This window comes from Antechinus flavipes, chromosome 2 (genome assembly GCF_016432865.1).
Source record: "Antechinus flavipes isolate AdamAnt ecotype Samford, QLD, Australia chromosome 2, AdamAnt_v2, whole genome shotgun sequence".
Classification (NCBI taxonomy): Eukaryota; Metazoa; Chordata; class Mammalia; order Dasyuromorphia; family Dasyuridae; genus Antechinus; species Antechinus flavipes.
Window position 1 is genome coordinate 523,597,030 of NC_067399.1, and position 23,008 is coordinate 523,620,037.

Sequence of the window (23,008 nt, forward strand, 5' to 3'; positions counted from 1 at the left end):
TTATTAACTGTGTGACCCTGAACAAGTCACTTAACCCTGTTTGCCTCAGTTCCTCCTGTAAAATGAGCTAGAGGAGGAAATGGCAGACCATTCCAATGTCTTTGCCAAGAAAACTCCAAATGGAGCCAAGAATAGTCAGACATGATTTCATAACAACAATCTATACAATAGTATGATTGTGCAAAACAAATAACATAAGTTATGTAAATTGTTATACAAGTCATTACAACCCAACTTTTTTTCCTTCCTTATTAATTTGAAAGGATAAAGTTAGGTATCTCTATCTATGGGATTATTGAAAGGAATTTTTCTGTATAAATTGCACTTTGGGACAGCTCCTAAGAGGAGAAAAGCTACCCCGAGTATAACATTTCTACCAGTTATAGGACCTAAAATAAATTATTGCTAACTGCTAGGGTTTTTTTTTTTTTCTCCTTAGTTCTCTAGAAGAGTTCATTGGAAAGGAAAGTAAGAGGTGAAATAGCGGAGATTTGGTCTCCCCTTTTCAACAAAAAAGGAAGAATAAAGCCTACTATAAAATGTTATTTAATCCACTTCATGGAATATTTCTACAATTTCTTCTAATAGCTTTTGCTATGGTTCTCCTTTTGAGGCTCCAGCAGGGTAATCATAGCCCCTGGAGGGATAAAATGCTCTTTCCCTCCTTCCTGATGCATTCTGGTTTATGCCATGTCCTAGTGATGCTGCTGCAAAACAAAAGCTTTTATAGCCACTAAAAATCAGTGTTCAGAAAAACCAGCACAGAGAGGAAAGGATAAAAGCATATGGAGTCAGATGTATTCAAATGTAATTTCTTGAGTCAGGTTCCCTCTAGCTCTGCCCCCTCTCTATCTCAGACCTCTTGCCCAAAAAGATTTAGGAAACATGAAGGTGGCAGTTTGCTAGCAAGGTAATTCTGCTCTATTTCAGGAAGTGATCTTCCTTCTTTTCTTCAAAATCTGTAGAGGGCTTTATTCCAGGACTTTTTGGTGGTCAAGATTATTATTTTGGGGAATCTTGATTCTGCCTTTTTCCTTCATAGAATCACAGATTTGGAAATAGAAGGACAAAGAAGCTGGCTACTACACACACACACACACACACACACACACACACACACACATACACACACACTCCAGTTTACAAATGAGGAGAATAAGACCCCAGAGAGGTTAAGTGGCTTAAAGTTAAGCAGAAGTAGGATTTGAACCCATATCTTTTGCCATATTGCCTCCAACCTCTGAGCACATGACTAGACTGTAGACTCCAGTTTAAAATGATAGATGACTTTATGATCCTATGATCCTTTTCTTAAATAATAATATGACAATGGTAAAATATCATTATGATGATTTATTGTGGTGTGATACGGTGCCGGAGTGTCTAATGGGAGGATGTTCCCTCAATCCGGGCAAACTGGTGCTGACTATTCTGTGCACCGATTCCCCAAGCTGCGAGGCGGGTCCGGTGGTCTTGAGTCTGTTGTTACCTGGGAACAGTGACTGGGCAGCTCCTCCAGCGGCTGCTCCCCCCTTTCTCCCTACCCTCCTTCCCCCCACCATGGGATGTCTGGGCAGTGGCTACAACAGCCCTGCCTTACCATCTGCTTCCCAAAGGCGGGAGGAAGCTTGGGGAATTTGCCGGAGTAGAGGGGGAAGCGGGGGGAGGGTTTCCCTTCTAGGCTCCTGAAGGTTTAGGTCTCTATTCTGGTAGTTTCATTCTCCCTTTTGGTTCCCCAGCATAGAGTCCCAACTAAGATGGGACAGCTGAGGCTTTTTGCCTCAACAGGATCCTTCCTCTCCATGGTAGAAGTGGAAGAGGTGAGGAAATGACAGAGACTGCAAGTTCCTGGCAGGGCAGTCTCAGAGTAAGAAGCAGGTAGAGGAGAGGGATTTCCAGAGAGAAGCGCTCCATGTTTAATCCCAGACAGAGGGGCAAATTGGGGACAGCCTTTTGGATCGCTTTCTTTGCGCAAGGAAGGAGCCCTTCTGGATCCATATTTCTCTGAGTCAGTGTGCTAGAATTCACCCTCCCAAAGGAGAGAAGATACTTCAGTGGCTTTCCAAAACATTTCACACAGGAAGAGGAACAATCTGGGCTCTAGCCTTCTGGGCCAGGAAATAATTCCCTATACTAGGATTCATCCTTGGTGGGGGAAGAGTTTCAGAGCCCCAGGTCTTCTGGGGACAGAGACCAGGATGCTCCTAGGAATGAAAAAAGCTTTCCTAGACATGGTATCCTTGGAGAGAAAAAAGCCTTTATAGGCTTCTAAAGGCATCTATTACAAGGAGAGAAACTGCTAGGTGGTTCAGTGGTTAGAGCACTGAATTTAGAATTAGGAAGATTTGAGTTCAAATCCTGCCTCAGACACTTATTAGTATGGAACTTTGCCTTAATTTCTGCAACTGTAAAATGAAAAGGTTGGACTTCTCAGCCTCTAAAGTCCCTTCCAGCTCTAAACAGTATTCCTATAAAAGGGAACTGCAAGACTGTAGGCTCTCTAAGAATAGTGGTTAAGTTGATCTGGCAGGAGGAAATGTGCTTCTGGGAACCCTATTTGTTTGGGGAGGGCATAATACAACTTCTGAAATACTTAGAGTTATGATTCCCACCTTCCTCCTTCAAACTAAATTTGCTTCAGAAGCCAGAGTCTTTAAGACTCTGCCATTGATGCTAAGAGACAATTTATGTACATATGAAAGCAAGCATATGTGGCTGGGATTATTTTAGTCTTGAATAGCTTCACAAATGTCTTCCTACCTTAATGTTCAAGGTAAAAAAGACTTTTGAGTTTATATCTGTTGTTGGTATGGCTAAGATACCTGACCAAATTTTATTCAGGAAGTCACTTTTTAAACTTTTTAATTTTTTGGTAACAGATTACAGAAAGTCAAGCATACACACTGGAAGATGAGGTGGCTGAGGTCTTACAGAAATTAATCTCTAAGGAAGCCAGAAATAATGAGGAAGAACCTGATTATCCTTCCAGCAGGACAGAGAACTATGCTGAGAATCTCCCAGAGGAATCAGTGAGTGTTTTTAACTGTACACATTGTGAAATATCATTAAGTTTAAAGATTTAAATAAAGTTTCCCTTTATGGAATCAATAAAAGTTGTCCAAGGAAAGCATAACTAATACAAGCATTATAGTGATTTCCCCCTCAAGAAGTATTATTACTATTTCATTATTGTCTTCAACACTTAACAGTGCCTAGGCTGCGTAAGGTATTTTATAAATGCTTTCTGAATTATTGACTGATTTATTTGTCCACCTTCTCACAGTAAACATTTCTCAAGCATAAAAATATATTTTGATAATACAATATTGATGAATCTTCAACTTGTCTTTATTTTATTTTATCTATTATACAGGTGGCCTGATTCCTTTGTTATATATCCTATCTCCTGTGTCTGCCCCTTTTTCTCTGGGCCCATGCAATCTCTTACAGAACCATTATGTCTTCTCCCAATTTTTAGAATCTCTTACAGATACTAGTCAAGTTGTCTCTCTGCACATTTTGTTCAGTATCATGCCCCTCTCCAAGTTTTTTTTATATTTTTATTTAAAGTTTTGAGTTCTAAATTTCATCTCTCTCCCTTCCAACCCTCCCCCTTTCCTGAATGATAAGCAGTTGTAGGTTATACATGTACAATTATGTAAAATATTTCCATATTAGTAATTTTGTATAAGAAAACTCAAATGAGAGGAAAAATGAAAATGAAAAATAGCATACTTCAATCTGTATTCAAACAATATCAGTTTGAATACCAAGTAGTATGTTTCATCATTAGTCTTTTGGGATTGTCAATTAGCTAAGAATAGCTAAGTCATTCACAGTTCTTCATTGAACAATATTCCTGTTACTGTATACAACATCCTCTTGGTTCGGTTCATTTCATTCTGTATCAGTTTATATAACTCCCTTCAGGTTTTTCTGAAATCATCTTGCTTGTCATTTCTTATAGCACAATAATATTACATTAAATCACATATCACAGCTTGTTTAACCATTCCCCAATTGATGGGCTTCTCTGATATCCAGTTGAACTTTAACCATGCAAAAAGAGCTGCTATAAATATTTTTATATAAATAGGTCCTTTTTCCTTTTTTTTTTTTTTTGGATGTATCGAGGCTATAGACCTACCAATGTTATTGCTGCATCAAAGGATATGCACAGTTTCATAACTGTGCTATAATTCCATATTGCTCTCCAGAATGATTGACTCTACCAACAATGCATTAGTGTCCCAATTTTCCCACATTACTTTCAATATCACTTTCCTTTTTTGTCATATTATGTGTGAAGTGACCTGATAGGTGTGAAGTAATATCTCAGAGTTGCTTTAATTTGTATTTCTCTAATCAGTACTGATTTAGAGCATTTTTTTCATATAACTATAGATAGCTTTGATTTCTTTGTCTGAAAACTGCTTGTTGATATTCTTTGATCATTTATCAATTAGGGAATAACTTATATTTTTATAAATTTGACTTAAACTCTAGGTACTTAAGACATGACACTTTTATCAGAAATATTTGTGGCAAATTTTCCCTCCAGTTTTCTTTTTTCCTTATAATTTTGATTCCATTGATTTTGTTTGTCCAAAAACTTTTTAATCTTATAGAATGAAAACTATGTAATTTACATTTTTTAATTCTCTCTATATCTTTTTTGGTCTCAATTCTTCCCTTATCCATAAATCTGATAAATAAACTATTCCATGCTCTTTCTTGCTTATGTCATCACTCTTTATGTGTAAATCATGTGTCCATTTTGCCCTTATCTTGGTATACAGTGAGATATTGGTCTATATCTAGTTTCTGCCATATTATTTTCCAATTTTCCCAACAACTTTTACCAAATAATGAGCTTTTGTTCCAAAAACTTGAATCTTTGTGTTTATCATATATTAGGTTACTATAGTCATTTACTATAATGTAACTTGTAACTAATCTATTCTGCTGATCCACTATTCCATTTCTTAGCCAGTAGCAGATTTTTTTATAATTACCACTTTATAATACAATTTGAGTTCTGATATGGCTAGACTATCTTCCTTTACATTTTTTCATTGATTCCCTTGACATCCTTGAGCTTTTGTTCTTCCAGATGAATTCTGTTGTTTTTTTCTAACTCTATAAAATAATTTTTATGGTTTGATTGGTGTGACAGTGATTAATTAGATTAATTTAGATAGAGTCATTGTTATTAGTTGGCTTGGTTTGTCCATTAGCAATTAATATTTTTTAAATTCTTTAGATCTGACTTTATTTATGTAGAAAGTGTTTTAGAGTTGTGTTCATATATTTCCTGGTTTTGTCTTGACAGGTAGGTTCCCAAGTATTTTATATTGTTTAAATTATTTTAAGTGGAATTTTTCTTTGTACCTCTTCCTGCTAGATTTTGTTGGGAATAAAGAGATGCTGATGATTTATATAGACTTATTTTATATCTTGCAATTTAGCTAAAATTGTTAATAATTTCAAATAATTTTAGTTGATTCTCTATGATTTTTAAAGTATAACATCATGTCATTTGCAAAGTAATAGTTTCGTTTCCTCATTGCCTATCCCAGTGCTTTCGATTCTTTTTTCTTCTCTTATTGCTATAACTAACATTTCTAGTACTTTATTAAATAGTAGAGGTGATAATGGACATCTTTGCTTCACTCCTGATTATATTAGGAAGGTTTCTAGTTTATTCCCATTACAAATGATGCTTATTGATAGTTTTAGATAAAAATTACTTTTAAGGTAAGCTCCATTTATTCCTATGTTTTGTAGTGTTTTAATAGGCATGGATGCTGAATTTTGTCAAAGAGTTTTTCTGCAACTATTGAGATAATCGTATAATTCTGTTGGTTTTGTTATTGATGCAATCAGTTATACTAATAGTTTTCCTAACACTGAACCAGCCCTACATTCTTGGTATAAATCACACCTAGTCATAGTTTTTGATTCTTGTGATATATCTCTTTGCTAGTGTTTCATTAAAATGTTGGCATCAATATTCATTAGGTAAATTGGTCTATAATCTCTCTGTTTTGGCTCTTCCTGATTTAAGTATCAGCACCATATTGTCCCTGTATTTAAAACTTTGCTGTAATTTTCCATTGATCAATTCCAAATTCCTCACTTCTTCTTTCAAAGTCCCTCACCAGTGTGCCTTGATTATCTCATGTTCTCAGAAATCTTCCAATGAGCTAGTCTGCCTCTCATGCTCATGGCAAGCATCTTTATTGAAAATCCCTTCATCTGTTCATTCTCAGATTTGCCTTTGAGCCTCCCCCAAACAGTACCATCAGCCCAAAATGTCCCTGAAGCCTTGCCATCTTTCTCCTATCTTTCAAACAGCTTCTGAAAAAACATCTTCAAGAAAAGTATCACAAATTGGTCAGAGAAAGCGATAGCCTTCCTGCATCCCGTCCAGTTTGAATAAAGAACTGTCATAGCTACTCTCCATGATCTTTCCTTATTCTCCTTTGCTTTTTTCTGTTTTGAATGTAATAATATCAACATTCGCAAACATTGAAACATACAAAGAAGTACAAAAGAGAGGATTGCATATAAAACTGTGAACTCCTATTACATACATTTTTAAATATATGTATTAGAGAGGCATCCATGGTAAAATGCAGTAATATAAAATACAAATTAAAAAGCTGAATCCTATAAAAACATCCTTATACATGCATAGATTTAGAAAACATTCACATATCTTTACCGTATTGTTTGTTATTCATTTTATTAAAGATTTCCCAGATGAATTTTAAGCTGCTTCTAGATGCACTTCAGAGTGTTGTAGATCACATATAGAAGCCTCTGATGGCTTCTCAGTCAGGAAGTCCTGGGTTTAAGAGCTGCCTCTGACACATACTGGTCATGTGAGGTCTGGACAAATCACTTCCATTCTCAGGACTCCCAGGCCACTCTCTGGTACTATAAATTGTAGGGTAGGTGCCTCTCTGCCTCAGTGGGAATTTCTTATTGTTGTTGCAGTTCAGTCATTTCAATCATGCCCAGTTTTTTGTGGCCATTTGGAGTCTTTATCACAGTTCATTTTACAGATGAGGAAACTGAGGCAAACAAGGTTAAATGATTTGCCCAGAGTCACACAAGACAAATTTGAACTTGGATCTTCCTGACTGCAGAACTGGAGTCATGGCCCAGAATACATGAATAAAATCACAGGCTCAGTTCCCTCTCCCAATATGTGTATGTTAACTTTAACAATCTGATAACAAAATCACCATCTTTGAAGCTTTCTGAACTTTTTTCTTGTTTTTATTTTTGTTTTATTAATTTTTTTCCTTAAAAAAAACTTTACTTACTTTTGATTTACACACTTTATGTATTGTTTTAATCTGTTTATTCTGTTAGATAGGCAGAACATGTTTGAGTCAAAGCATGGTGACTCAGTGGATATAGTACAGGAATAGGAAAACCTGCATTTGAATCTTGCTAGACATACTTACTAGCTATGAGACTGTCCCAGTCCCATGGCCCCATTTTGCAAAACAAGGACAATAATAGCAATTATCTTGTAGGGTTGTTGTAAAGATTATGTGAGTTAATATGTAAAGTGCTTCACAAAACTTAAAGCACCACATTAATATTAACTTATTGTTGTTGGTTGGTGGTGGTGATGTGAAAAGGGAGAAGCTTTTCTCTCCACATTCAAGTCCCAAATAAAAAGGAGAATCAAGTTATAATTGCATTCATTCTAACAAAATTTTTCTGAGGTTTTGTTTTGTTTTTTAATGAAATTTCCCACTGCCACTGGAGACTCTAAAACCAGCTATTCAAGATGGTCTTATTAATGGAGAAAATGATGATACAGTACATAAGCCCTGGACCATACCTAATACCTTGGAAAGAAGAAACAAACTTTATACTGAAGACAATTTTGATGACCTCCAGTATTTCCCAAACTTTTATACTCTACTAAAAAGCATCGACTCTGGTAAATATTCTTATATGTTATCATGTTTTGCAAATATTGAATCTAAAATTGTTCTGTTTTGCTTTCAGCATTGTTCAGATACTTCCTATCAATAGTTAAGGACTCAGAAAGAGCCTATATTCAGTCTGTCCACATGAACCTGTTAATAAACATTTGTTTAGCTCCTGCTAGGTGCCAGGCACTGGGGATAGAGAGACAAAAAATAGTCCTTGCCCTCATGGACCTTTTAGGCTATTGAGTGAGAAATAATGTGCATTAATAAATTATATGCAAAACAAATGAAAAATAAATTCAAGGTACATTTTTGAGAGAGGATGCTAGCTTCTAGATATCAGGAAACACTTCAGGAAAAAGGTAAACTGAGGATCTTGCCTTTAATCAGAAAACATTTATTTTGGGTCTACTATGTCATAGGCAATTGGCAAATCTGGTCTCAGACACATCCTAGCTGTGTGACCCTAGGCAATCACTTCACCCTGTTTGCCTCAGTTTCCTCATTTATAAAATGAATCGGAGAAGGAAATGACAAACCATTTCAGTATGTCTGCCAAGAAAACCCCAAATAGGGTTATGAAAAGTTGGAACAACTGAAACGATTGAACAATTATATTATATCATAGGCACTAGAACCTCAGGGATCATATTGTATTAGAGTTAAGGGAAAAGAGATTAGACTATACATTTTATAACTGTTTTTATACTTATGATTTATTGCTTTTTTAACTACAAATATATATACTTTATACATAAATCCCTGATTTTGGCTTGTTTTATTATAATTTGACTTGGTTTTTCTGAAAAAAAAGCATAGTCTACTCCTTCTTGCCAACTCAATCTATTTAATTAAAAGTTCAGATTAGTTGGGTCATCATTAATCAAGGTTTCATTATCAACTTGAAATATACTAATACTTATTTGCTAATATGGACTAATTTATATACTAATATTTACATACTAATAGTACTAAAATATATGCATAACAATTAGTGAACTATAGTTTGTAGTATACTATAATGTTTAGCAGAACTTCCTTTTCCCATAGAGATTTGCCTAAATCAACTCCAGTTCTTTTTCTGTATCCTTTTACCCTGACTTCAATCTCACTGTTAAAATTCATTTATCCTTTTGTAAATGTTATATAATTTTTCACAAGCCTATCCACACTAGGCATATGGAAGACATTCTCTCCAATATTCTTAGCATCCTTACCTTTCTCTGTTGAAATATTTAGCCTCATTCTGCTATTTTAAAATGTTTTTTCAGTGCCTTTGATATTCATTCCACTTTCAGTTTTCAGATACTTTTCCCAACCTACTCCTTAAGGCCTCTCCTTGGCAACAAAGAGGTGAACAGACCCAGTGGATGCAGTAACAACTCATCCTGAGCATATGCATGTAACTTAATTTCTAGAAAATACCCCCTTTCCTCCACCTCCGAGTTGGGGTATAAGTGATATGTCAGACTTGCTGCAGTCTCCAGGAGTTTTTCACCTTTTTTGACCCATTTCTGAGTCATTGTGTACCATTAGGAAGCAGATTCCTAGTTGAAAAACCTATCCCTGTTTACCTGGTGAGTCACTACTTGCCAATGAAGGTCACTCCTTCAGCCTCCAAGACTGTGTTTCAATGATATGAAATGTGCCAATGCAGATGTAGCTCTAGACAGAATGATGAGGCAGCTAAAGTTGGTCACTGACAGCCCTTTGCCTTGCTCCCCTGACAGACCCCTTTGCCCTTACTTTCTCTCTCTTATTCTCTACTCTCACTCTATTGTCTATACATTTTAAAAGCTTTTAAAAAATTTAATCTATTTTCCACATTTGACTTGATTCAGAAGTAAATGGTAGAACTCTGTAGTTCACTGCCTTTCTTATCTTCAAATGAGATACCCACAAAGCACTTAGCACAGTGCTTTCCCCTTCTCCCTCTTCTTACCATGAATGAACTTTATTCATAAAACATAACATAAAACATTTCTTACTGTTCCATATAGCATATTATATACCTTATACATACTATACAGTAATTGCTATCATATGTACCTATACACATGTTATGATTCCCCTACTAGATTTTATGCACATTATACAGAATATAAACTTCTTGAGAGCGAGATTATTTATTTTTTCTTTTCTTTTTTTTTCAATCCACATTCTCTGGTACAATATATTATACACAATTAGCAACATTAATTATTAATTAATTAAGTGATTGATGTTGTTGAAATAAATTGAACCATGTCCCACTGGGTTCTAATTCCAGCTCTGCCACTTATTATCTGTACCTCTGTAACACTGGTTAAATCAGTTAACCTTTTTGACCTCATCTGGAAGACTGGCAATTTGTACTAGATGACCCAAGGTTCTTTGTAGAAGTAAACTATATGATCTTATATCTTATTTGGTGTTTTGGTCCAAATACAGGCCATCCTTCTCCTCCCCTCTTAAAATTAAATCTCTTCAATGCAAAATAACACATTTGAAAAAGTAACAATATAGGTCACATTCAAGTTTTATATAACCTAATGGGGGAGGTGGAATATGACAAATACTATATTTTTTTGCATTTTCCCCAATACCCACCACATAATATTAGATAGAGTAGATATATAATAAATATGTGTTAAGTGAATGGATGAGAGAATCTTACGCGATCATCAAAGATAAATGTACATTTTGATTGTTTTTATGTCCCTTTCACATAGAGAAAGAAGCTAAAGAGAAAGAAACACTGATTACTATAATGAAGACATTGATTGACTTTGTGAAGATGATGGTTAAATATGGTACAATTTCTCCAGAAGAAGGTGTTTCATACCTTGGTAAGAATGCAATCTGTTGTAAGAATAGATTTGAATCTACTTAGCTGGGTGTTTACCAAACATTGTAATAGAGTTAGGTAGATTGGTAGTTCATTGATAATTTTACCCAGAATATTGGTCAGAACCATGACTAGGATAAACGGATGGGACTTTGCCCTTACCACAACTATCTGGTGGAGTAAGGTTGGAAGGGTTAGAGTACTTTTTCTTTTCTGCAGGCCAGAGACTGCTGGACCTACACTTCCTGGTTTTCCTCCAGCCCATGCTCCATTTAAGTGTAATGGGGAAAAGGCAGATTGGACAATGGCTTAAAAGCTTAACTGGTGGGGAAGAGATTTGGGAGTAATAGTCCATTCTCTTTTTTGGTACAACTATATCCTCAGTTCCTTCTCCTGGCTCATAGATTTATGAGCTATGTGGTTCTGAGCTACTCATTTAAGCTATATTTTTCCACCAAAAAATGTTTACAATTTTTATTGTGTACTTATCGACTCTGGGATATTCAAGATAATGTATCATCAAATCTAGAGACAAGAAGATTTGGGGAGAAACAAAATTGCTATTTTCAAGTGTTTGAAGAGTTGTCAAATGAAAGAGGGATGAGACCTATTCTACTTGGGTACTGGGGAAATAACTAGGAAGAAATATCAGAAAGACAGATTATACAGTTCACAGAGTATTAAGGAAGATCTTTCTCAGGGTTTAATTTGCCCAAAATTAGATGATGCATCAAGAGGCAGTGATTTTTTCATTCTAGATCTTCAAGCAACAGCAGGGATATTATAGAAGGGATTCCTGCTCAGGTATGCCTGCTCAGGTGAGGGATTGGCTCACACCTCTCGAAAATCTCTTCCAATATTAAGATTCCACAATTCTGTGAGAATTAATCTGCCAGCAAAAGCCACACAATATCTATATTCAATCAGGCCCATTTCTCACCCTCCAAGCAGACATAATGTTGACACCCAAGGATCAGAAGGGTGTCTATTCATTCCTGCACATAGCTCCTAAGATTCTTGGTGAGCAATGCTCTTCCCTCCACCACAGTAATCTGGTGTGGGCCATGGGGACCTATCCTACTCAGGGTTCTCCACTGTTAATTGTGGCTTCTGGTTGATTGTACCATAGCACTGGGAATTATGTACAGTTATGTGAAGTCTACACCCAAACCGGAATTCAATGTATTGTCCTTCAAGCTTATTGTAACCTATGTGTCCTCCCCATCCATGAGAATATTGTTAGATTTCTATATAGACTTGTGAAGTATGTGAAGTATGAAGATGAAGTTTTTGGGGGGAGAGAGACAGTCAGGATTAAGTGACTTGCCTAGGGTCATACAATTAGTGAGTGGGAGTACAGATTTGAACTCAGGATTTTCCAATTCCAGGGCTAATGCTCTAACTGCTGTGCTACATAGCTGCTCCTGAAAGATGGTTTTTAACTAAGACACTCCCCAGTGCTAGGCTTCTTATCATAGTTAAAGTCACCTACTTGTTCCTAAAAGGAAATTCTCTAGTTTCATAGACTTCCATTTCACATCATCTCCTGGTTTAATTTCATGTCCTGGACAATCTCTTCATGGGAGTCAGAAGACCTGGTTTCAAATCCTGATTTTCATGCTTACTAGCTGTGTGACCACTTACCATCCATTGATTAACCTCAGTTTTTTTCAGTTGTCAAATGAGGAGATTGAACTAGATGGCAATGGAAATTTTTTTTCTAACTCTAAATCTATGATCTTATGATGACTCTTTGCATAAAGCTTCACCTTTCCACCAGATATCACACCCCCATCTGATGGACAGGATAAAACCATCCCCTAGAATTATATCTCCAAGACTACATTTTCTAACCTCAATATCATCATCAGAGCTAACATTTTTGTTGCTATGTGCCAAATACTTTATAATTATTACCTCATTTGATCCTTATAACAACTCTAGAAGGTAGCTGCTATTATTATCCCCTTTTATTCACATGAGGAAATTGAACAAATAGACATTACATGATTTAACCAGGGTCATATAACTAATAAGTGTCTAAGACCCAGATTAGAATGTAGGTCTTCTCTGCTTCCCAGTCTGGTACTCTAGCCACTGTACCACCTGGCAGTGAGATGGCAGGGTCATCCTACTGTGGAGTTTCATTATATTAACTTAGCCACAAGACTTTGCAAGTCTATACCATCTATAATCTTTACTACATTTATTTTTGTACTCATACTATGCCCTGCAGATCCCATGTTCAGTGGCCAATTAGGAAAGTTGGAGTACATGCACACTGACCTGCATGTCTACATGGCCAAAGCAGCCTACAAACGGTGCCATTTGGGGTGCAAATTAGTACCCCAAGAGAGCCCTGGAACATGGGCAAAGGGCCTGGCTATCTCTCAACATCAACTAGTAGAGTTTTCCAGAAGTTGGTGGAAAGAGCATTTAGCCTTTCCCGGCTTCCTCAGGTACTAAGTCCAGGAGCCTACCACTAAAAATAGCTGGTGGTAGAGTGGACAGTGTTCTGGGTCCGTAGTCGGGAAGACCTAAGTCCAAATCCAGATTCAAACTACCTATGTGACTCTGTGCAAATCACTTAATCTCTGTTTGCCTCAAATGTCAAAATGAGGATAATAAAAAACCCCCACGTTACAGAGAGGCTATAAGGATCAAATGAGATGTTTGGGGAAAGTGTACAGTAAGTGCCATATAAATGCTGGTCGCCTTCCTTCTCCTCTACCAATTGAAACTATCCCCTTCCCTCTAACTACTCTATGTTCTATCATTATTTGTCATAATTGCTTAAATATAACTCTAATTTATACCCTCTGAGTTGTTCAATGGGCTCTTATCGTGGCTTAAAAAAATATATAGCCCGAGATGTCTCTGAAACATGGAGCTCACTGTTTCAAGACCCTAGAACAGTCAGACAGCAAAGTAGAGATTTGAGTCTTCAATTAAAAAGACCAGAGTTCAAATTTGGTCTAAAACACTAGCTAACTATGAGACACTAGGCAAGTCACTTAACTTCCATTTGCCTCAGTTTCCTCATCTGTAAAATGGGGATAAAAATTGTACCTATCTCTCAGGGTTGTTGTGAAGATTAAATGAGATAATAATCATGAAGTGCTTAGTTAGCATGGTACCCAGCACATAGCAAGCACTATTTACATGTTAGCTATTATTATAAGTAGGCCTGCAGGGCATGGGCCTGCAGATAGGGTATGGGAGCTAACACACCACAGACATGACCCAGAGTTAATTAGAGGTCTTGCCCCAGAAGGTGGGGGAAGATGGTGCACAGGGCTGCAGGCCAGCAGAGTTAGCCAAATCCTAAGGAGGCTTAGAGGGCCCCAACCACAAGCATATCAGGTCATCAGCATTTTCCAGAAACAGAAAATACCTCCAGCAGCGCTAAAAAGACTGAAGTTTTGGTGAGTCATGTTGAGTCAGGCTCACCTTCGGGGCAGTCTGTGAAGTTTGTCTTCTTAAATGCTGGTGGTCCCTCTTCCTGCCTCTGGCTCTAAACCTCTGCCCAGTGATCAGTCTCTCTTCCCCTGCCTCTGCCCTATGGAAAACCTGGCATGAACCCATTCTCCTTTCTGGTCTGTAATTGTTCTCCTTCCATCTTCCGCTTCACTTCCTTGGTCCCAAATAAGGACTGACTCTTCCCCTCCCTGATTTACTGCCTCACTACCAGTACGGACCAGCCTTGCCCTGAAGGGGAATATAACATCATCTTTTATGGGAATAGCTATTGAACGGTCTTCATAGCAAGGAATATACATATTAAAAAGGCTACCATACTCATAGATCAGATGCTCTGGGATCACAAGATAGCGATCAGGAGGCCAGATTCTCAGTGGCAATGATCTAATTATTTAGACAAAGAAAAAAAAGGGATATGATTTATTCTGTTATTCCATGGAGCTGTGCTCGTGAATTAGTGAGCTTTAAGTATAAATGAGTATTACTCTGAGGCATTATACTTTAATGATGTGCCCAGCACAATACAATAAGAGAGGCCAAAAGGAGAATAAAACATGGTCTTTGCTATTGAAACTATACAAATGAGGCTAGATAAGCATCTTCCTGGGATGTTGTCAGGGTACATGAAAAGAATCGAGTGAGAGATTGGATTGAGAGAACTAGGATTCTTTTCAACTCTAGAATTATATAACACTATGAAATATAATCTAGTTCAGACTCTATTGTTTCCCTATCCAGATTTATTAGGTTAAGCTATTTGTTTGCTTTTAGAAAAAAAAAATCAAGGTTTTTAAAATCAAACTTAGAATTTTTAAATGGAACTTTTTTTTTCAGAAAACTTGGATGCAACAATAGCTCTACAGACAAAGAATAAGCTTGAAAAAAATGCCACTGATAATAAAAACAGATTTATTCCAGGTATTCTTCTTACAAATTTCTTCATGTTCTTAAAAATGACAGATATCATGTGGATTAATGATTAGAAGTTTGTGTATAATAATGAGCAGCCACTACATTGTAATTTTGAAAAAGATTTGGGGCACGAAGTATAGAATTAGACTGCCAGGGAATACATGCATCTGGATGATCTGTAAATCCCTTATAATTGCAAGATTCTCTGATCTTATTATTACAGCATTTATTGCACAATTATCACTGTATGACTTATTCACAGGTTGTAGTGGTAGTGGTGATGGTGGTTGTGAAATTTTTTCCAGCATTGTAGAAAGAGTTTTATATATATATATAAGGAATAAAGTGCTGAAAAGGAATAAAGGCCTTGTGAAAGTTCAAGAACATGAAGGTCTGATTCTCTAGGATTGTTCAGTTTGGAATGAATGACTTAGAGAGTGGAGAATTATACTGTTTTTCCAATTCATTAAAAACATACAAACTGGACAGGTTTACTGCCCCAAAATTCACCATGGGGCCTGATTTGCCCAATTTTGATGCTTATATTAAATTCAATAGGAAACTTCCAGGTTTCCATTTCATATTATTCCATGTAATAACAGACAGTTGCCTATATTAGTAGGGCAGATGAAAGGGGCAAATAGATTTTCGTTCATTTTTTCTCTCAAGGGAATGGAATTTCCTGGAGTTTGAGGATTTCTTCTGGTGGATAGATGTAGATTATTTCAATACCAATGAGTTGAAGTTGGAATAAACAGAAAATATTTTAATGACTGATCTTCAATTGTAGATATAACAGTAAATATGTACTTATGATTCCTTCAGATAAGAGTCATGAAGAAGCAGACAGTACAAAGGAGGAAGCAGCTAAAATGGAAAAGGAATATGGAACACAAAAAGATTCCACAAAAGATGGGCACAACACAGAAAAAACCAACGAGGAACCAATAGGTATAGAATTTTTACCTTTGATTTATGAAGAGATTGAGGTCCCTATTTCCCCACACCAGAGAAAGCTTGACAATTAGTACATTGTGTGCTGAAAGTACACAAAGGTGATACTATTATTTGCAACTAGATATGCTTTTAAAATTGCATTTCTATTAGTCACTATTGTTTGTATTATGCTGTTCATATTCTCTGAAGTCCATTCCCATATGCCAGATCTATGGCCAATTGCCCATGCTTTAAATTCATTATCTTGACATAAATTTATGTGGTATCTTTTTTTTTTTTATTGTAGCTTTTTATTTACCAAATATTTGCATGGGTAATTTTTCAGCATTGACAGTTGCAGATCTTTTTGTTCCAACTTTTCCCCTCCTTCTCCTCACCCCTTCCCTCAGATTGGCAGGTTGTCCAATAATGTTAAATATGTTAAAGTATATGTTAAATACAATATATGTATACATGTCCAAACAATTAATTTGCTGTAATTTATGTGGTATCTTACAATTTACAAAATACATTCCTCTCAACTAACCTTGCGAGGAAGATAATTTAAAATTAATTATTTCCATCTTCTAAATGAAAAGAATGACATTTAGGGAGGGTAAGGAACTTGCCCACAAATCACACAACTAGAGGTATAAGAAGTTAAACATCAATTTGATCCTAAATCCACTATTATTTATTACCACTGTTTACATCTTAGCTAATTAGCTTGCTGTGGCATACATAATCTATAACTTGTACTTAATAATAAATCTTGCATTAATCAAAACTCATCCAAACTTCTGAAAAAAATCAAGTGAAATTGGAAGCCACCTTGGATGTTATGACAACATTATCTGTGTGTGTGCATGTGTGCATGCGCACATATATATGTATATTCCTGTAACGTATATATCAGTTTTATTTATTTATTTATGTGTGCATATACACATATGTTGTATGTATACCCACATCTGTATGTATATTTGTGCCCACATATATGCACATGTACGTGTATAGGCTGTATTACACACATGTGGATTGTGTGCATGAATGTATGTCATATACATGTATGTGTAAATGTGGCCTGTATACACACATGTATGATGTGTATTATGTACAGATATGTGTGTAGACATATTTAAATCAGTGCGATATTTTTTAATTTTTATTTGACACATTTTGTTTTGGTACAACAAATACATCCCAACAAACCCTCAACCCCTTCCTAAAAGGGACTGGGTGGGAGGGGAGAGGGGACACAGCTGTTTTACCCTTATCATTATCTAAATAATACACCTGAGGCTCTTAATCTTCTGTAGCCCCCTGAGAGTTGAGGGAGAAAGTTAACCACAGAGAGAGAAGTGGTTGCTGGCCACAGAAAGTGGGAGTAGAAAGGGAAAGGATAAGGCCCTCTCCTCCTCACCTCTTGCTCTTATGGCAATAACCAAAAAGGAAATTTCATTTGCAATGGGATTTTCTTTTCTGTCATCAGACCCTGTACTGCCCCACTTTGAAATCCCTGCAGCCTCCCTTCCCACTGTAATCTTCAACCAGGTCAGCTCCTGCCTTCCCCAGTCTTCTGCCCTGTCCATTGTAACATTCAGAACTCTCTTCTATTGTTCAATTTTTTAACTACTCCCCTTGATCCTCTATCTGCTCCTCTCACATTGCCTCCACCTTCTGGTGCTCACCAAAACCTAGATCTCTCATGAAGACGCATCTCTCCGGCAGTCTCCAGGGCTGACTTCTTATATCCTGTAGCATCAAGGGTCAGGAAGAAGGGTTAACATGCTCTTTGCTCCTGCCACTTTCAGATCCTCCCTCCCACATCCTACAAACCCAAGGAGGACTAACCTCTTCCCATTTAAAGAATGCAGATCCTTACTGCTTCCAGCTTGCTTTACCTCCTCTGATAAATTGTCCCTGACTCAGTCTTTTTCTGTACTCCATTCCCTGCCTTCTTCAAAACAAACAAAAACAGTTCTGATTTCTAATCCTCCTCCATTCCTATGACTTTTGACTCTAAATTGCAAAGGAGTGGTCTTATGATCATAACTTAATTGCACACCCTTACCCTTACCCGTCAACTGCATTTATCCCTACTACCCTAATTTTCGACTTAAAGGTCTGACTTTGAGTTTGACACTAAGGTGCAAACACTGTGCTGTATTAGGTTAAGATTTTATTATTCTTCCATGTTGCATTTATTTACATCATGGTGGTAATTGTGTACATTGTTATTTTGATTCTGCTTTCTTCCCTCTACATCCTTTACCTGCACTTTCTTGAGTTTCTCTGAGTTGTAGAAAGAAATGATAGTGATTTTTTTGAAAAGGGAGACTTAAGTTACATCACTGATTGCTATTTATTCAGGAGTTGATTACTCAGTGGTTGAAGAATAAGTTGTTTCTTTAACTTCTCATGAAAAGCCCTATTAGAAGGAGAAGAGATAAAAAGAGTAAAACTCTTCCCTTGGAATTTTTATGTTATCAAGGCTGGTGAAACATTCCATAGAGGCTGAAGGTGCTCAGTAGAATGAGAAGGGTTTTTGTCTTGTTTTTTAATATATTATTTTCCACTATGTGCCTGTGCTATCTCTGCCTCACCCCATTTCCACATAATACAAAAAAAAAAAAAAAAATGGTTGTCAGAGACCAGCCAGATCTGGATTCAAAGATTAACATTTACTGAATGAATAGAATTATATTGCATAAGACAAAGTCACTAAGAAATATGTCCATATATTTATGACTAGTTAATTTATTTTTATGTGAAGAAGAAAAAAACTGGTCTGTTTTTCTAGTTCAAATTACTAGAATCCAGCTTGAGTTACTGGAAGGAGCACTGGAAACTTCCATTCTGGTTGAGACCTAAGTTGTCTGGGCTTTCTGTCTCTTTCATTCAACAAATGTTTATAAGTTTTGATGATTTATGCAGCAATGTGACGGGAATGGAAAGGGAATTCATAGATCTGGTTCAAGGTAAAAAAAGTCAAACTAGAGAAGAATTCTTACATAATATGAAAACAACTATGGAAAAAATTAGATACATATGTGCTCATCACTACATCCTCCTCAGGAATGGGAAGATTTTCTTTTCTGTCATCAGAATCTATACTGCCCCACTTTGAAACCCTTGCAGCCTCTCTTCCCACTGTAATCTTCAACCAGGTCATCTCCTGCCTTCCCCAGTCTTCTGCCCTGTCCATTGTAACATCCAGAATCTCTTGTATTGGGAAGAAGAAGATATAAGATAGATCTGTCAAGAGCATCTTCAATTATGAGGAAGAAGTGATAGAGTAAGATTATATCTCACAGTAAAGGTAAAGATAATCACCTAATTTAAAAAAAAACACTCAGAACTGAATACAAATAAGAGAGAAAGGAGCTCGGAAGGAGAATGGTAGCAAGAACCCCATTAACAAGGAGACTGTTACAATATATTACAGGGAGAAGATTTCCATTCCCAGTCCTTTGATAACAAAGAAACTAAGGCATGAGCCCTCTAGTCCTTCAGAAAGTTATGGAATCTTAATGTGAGACCCACGTTTTCTGTTTTGTTTTTCAACAAGCTGCTAGTCTGGGACAGATTTGTAATTGCTTTCTATCCTACCTGGGCAGGCAAGAGTTGGGGGAACAGGATGGGACAGAAAAGAGGTAGCCTTATTATCTCTTATTCTAAGACATAAGTATTTTGGTTGCTGTGAGACATTTGACATGAAATTGCTATCCAGATTGGTATTTTATTCAGTTCATTAACTAAATAGCAACAGAATGGATCAAGGCTGCCCATTCATCTTGTGAACAGACTCTCCTTCCCCAATGGGTTAATGATCATTTTTCAATATATGTGATTTTTCCATAAAAAAAAAATATATGATTACAGGAAAATATCTTCATCATATAATATATTATATGTTAAATATCTTATCAAAACACTTGTCATTAATAGTGCTTAGGATTCAATTTGCTTTATGTATTCCATAATTTATTTTATCTATGATTAAATAGTTTGCTAAAAACTTAATATTGAATATCAGTATAAATAATTCAATTAGATTAGTAAGCATTTACATTTAAGCTAACGAATTTCAATGAAAAAGTGTTACTGTTGCATACATTGCTATAGGTCTCTTATTTTTCCTCCTATGGTAGACTATAATTAGTTCCAATGTTCTACTTTCTTTTTTTTTACTTTGTATTATTTCATAAAGATCTTTCCAGATTTCTTTTTATTTCCCACTTGTTTCATGATTTTTATAAGTAAAATGTGTTCTGTATCATTTTGGAAGCTATTGTCTAGTTATTTAAGTGTAGGGATTTCTGCTGTCTGTGCTGATATATAGAGTAAAGCAATTTTCCTGGGTCAAGAGGAGCAAATTGGGGTCAGAACAAATCTATAAGACAAATATTAACAATTCTGGTGGTGAAAGCTCACCTACTTTCTCAGGCTGCTCAACTGAGATGATACAGGATTGTTTCTCTGCCAAGTTTCCCCTGTTTTAAAGCCACACACAATCTTATCTGAACTATAAAAAAAAAAAAAAAAAACCCACAACCAGAGGGAAAATAGTCTCAGCATGATGGAGTGACTTTTCACTCTGTCATCTCCTATATCCAGTCTGTTGCCAAATCCTGCCCTTTTACTTTTGTCCCATCTCTTCAACAAACCCCCTCCTCTCTAGATCACCTTACACCTGGACTTTTGTAATAGACTGCTGGTTGACTTCTCTGATTAAGGTCTTTCCCCATTTCAGTCCATCCTCCATTTAATTATTCTTCATCTAAATTGTCAAATTAATCCCATTGTAAAGATCCAATAAGTCCCTAATGCCTCCAGGATCAAATATTAAATCCTGTGTGGAGCTCAGAGTTGGCCCTCTCCCAACTTTCCAGTGTTCTTATACCTCACTTCCTTTCCTGTACTTTGTGGTCCAGTGGCTCCTTTGCAGTACCTTGCACAAAACACTCATCTCCAGACTTCAAGCATTTTCCCTGGTTCAGTTCCTCATACAAAGGAGGATAATATAAAGCACCTCTCTCTCAGACTTGTTGTGAAGATAAAATGAGATATTTGTAAAGTACTTTCCAGATTTTAACATATTATATAATATTAGCTATTTTTATTTCTATCTGTTCCCCATGTCTAGAATTCTCTCTCTCCTCTCTTCTGCTGGATACTGGTTTCTCTAGTTTTCTTCAAGTCCCAGATAAAATCCCACCTTCTACCGAATGCTAGAGTTATCTCTCTATTGATTTATCCATAAATATGATTCTAGGTTTGTTTTGCCAAAATTGATAGGATCACATATTCTTAATTCCTTGAGAAACTTACTTAATATCGCTTTCATTGAATAAAAAGTATAACAAACAAATTTTAATATTGTAATAAAGACCTTGGTATTCATTCCCATGTATCACTGAACTGCCTTCACTTGTTGGACTTCAGAAATTCAGAATTTTCATCAGTATGCCAAGGCCTGAGCTACGATTTATTTTGGTTTAAAGGAGCTCTTTTAGTCCTCGCCCCCAAATAATGAGAGTTAATATTATAAACATAATGTGTGGGAAGTGTTTAAAATATTTCAGAGAACAAACTGTTTTCAAGCACCCTCAGGAACTTAGAAACATCATTTGCATACAAACATCCCTAATGCTAATGACTAATGACTCATGACTCATCTTTTCACTAAACAGACTCTCTAAGGATCTTTCCTGGGCAAGATTTAATTGGCCTAGTTTCTAGAATCATAGAATGTTAGGCTGGAAAGTGGCCTTAGAAGTACATTTAGTCCAACTCACTCATTTCCCCTGCTAGAGCGTCCTGTTGGGGAGGGGCTGTTTTCTACTTGATTTTTTGTATCCCTAGTACCTTGTATGTAGCAGACGCTTAACAAAATGTCAGTTGAATTGAATTCATTTGAAAGATTGAGAAAACTGATCTCCCGAGACACAAACTGACTTTGTCGAAGGCATACAACGAGTTTTCATTACATTTTGTTTGATCTTCTTAGTAATCACATTCTGCCTTGTATTATAGTGATATAGAGGGTTTTTCTTTAATCCTCCCCCTCCCCATCTTATTGTACTGTAATAAGAACAGTTATATAGTCGGTTTTCAAATCACTTTACAAATATTATCTCAGTTGATCTTCACAATGACCTTGGGCTGTTGGTGCTATTGTGATCCCCATTTTTACAGCTGAGGAAACTGAGGCAGGCAGCTTAAATGACTTGCCTAGGTCACAAAATTTGTAAATGTCTGAGTTGTGAAGTGAGGTTTTCTTGACTCCGGTTCCAGCACTCTATGCATTATACCACCAAGATGCCTGTAAGCTATTTGATAGTAAAGATTCTTTAAGAGGCTATATGGGACAGGGGATAGAGAAGTGGACTTAGAGGGGCAGTTAGGTAACACAGTGGATAAAACCCTGGCCCTGGAGTCAGGAGTATTTGAGGTCAAATCCAGATACTTGACACTAGCTGGGTGATTCTGCCTAAGTCACTTTAGCTCAACTGCCTTACCTTAAAAAAAAGAGAGAAGTGCACTTAGAGTCAAAAAAAAAAAAAATCTGGCTTCAAATCCACCTCTACTACTGGCTGCCTGACCAAGGACAAGTTATTTAAATTCTCTTTCCTTTAATTTTCTCGTCTATAAAATGGAGAGGTTATACGTGTTAATTTTTAATTTTTCTCCTAGCTCTAAACCTATCTAAACCTATGACTATATTACCACTAATAATAATAATAATACCTAACATTTATATAAAGCATACTATATGTCAGGAACTATCTAAGTGCTTTATAATTTTTATTTCACTTGATCCCCACAATAACCCTCTGAGGTAGATGCTATTATTATTCCCATTTTACAGATGAGCTAAGACTTAGACTGA

At 36.4% G+C, this 23,008-nt stretch overlaps 1 protein-coding gene across 2 annotated transcripts in view; it reads left to right on the plus strand.

Annotated features, from left to right (window-relative positions):
* The window catches only part of SCG3 (secretogranin III), a 40,247-nt gene that overhangs the window by 8,356 nt on the left and 8,883 nt on the right, over positions 1-23,008 (plus strand). For both annotated transcript variants that reach the window (XM_051980659.1, XM_051980660.1), the window contains exons 6-10: positions 2,880-3,029; positions 7,789-7,966; positions 10,670-10,786; positions 15,100-15,183; positions 16,003-16,128. In XM_051980659.1, coding sequence (XP_051836619.1) covers positions 2,880-3,029; positions 7,789-7,966; positions 10,670-10,786; positions 15,100-15,183; positions 16,003-16,128 — 655 coding nt within the window. The remainder of the gene's footprint in view (positions 1-2,879; positions 3,030-7,788; positions 7,967-10,669; positions 10,787-15,099; positions 15,184-16,002; positions 16,129-23,008) is intronic.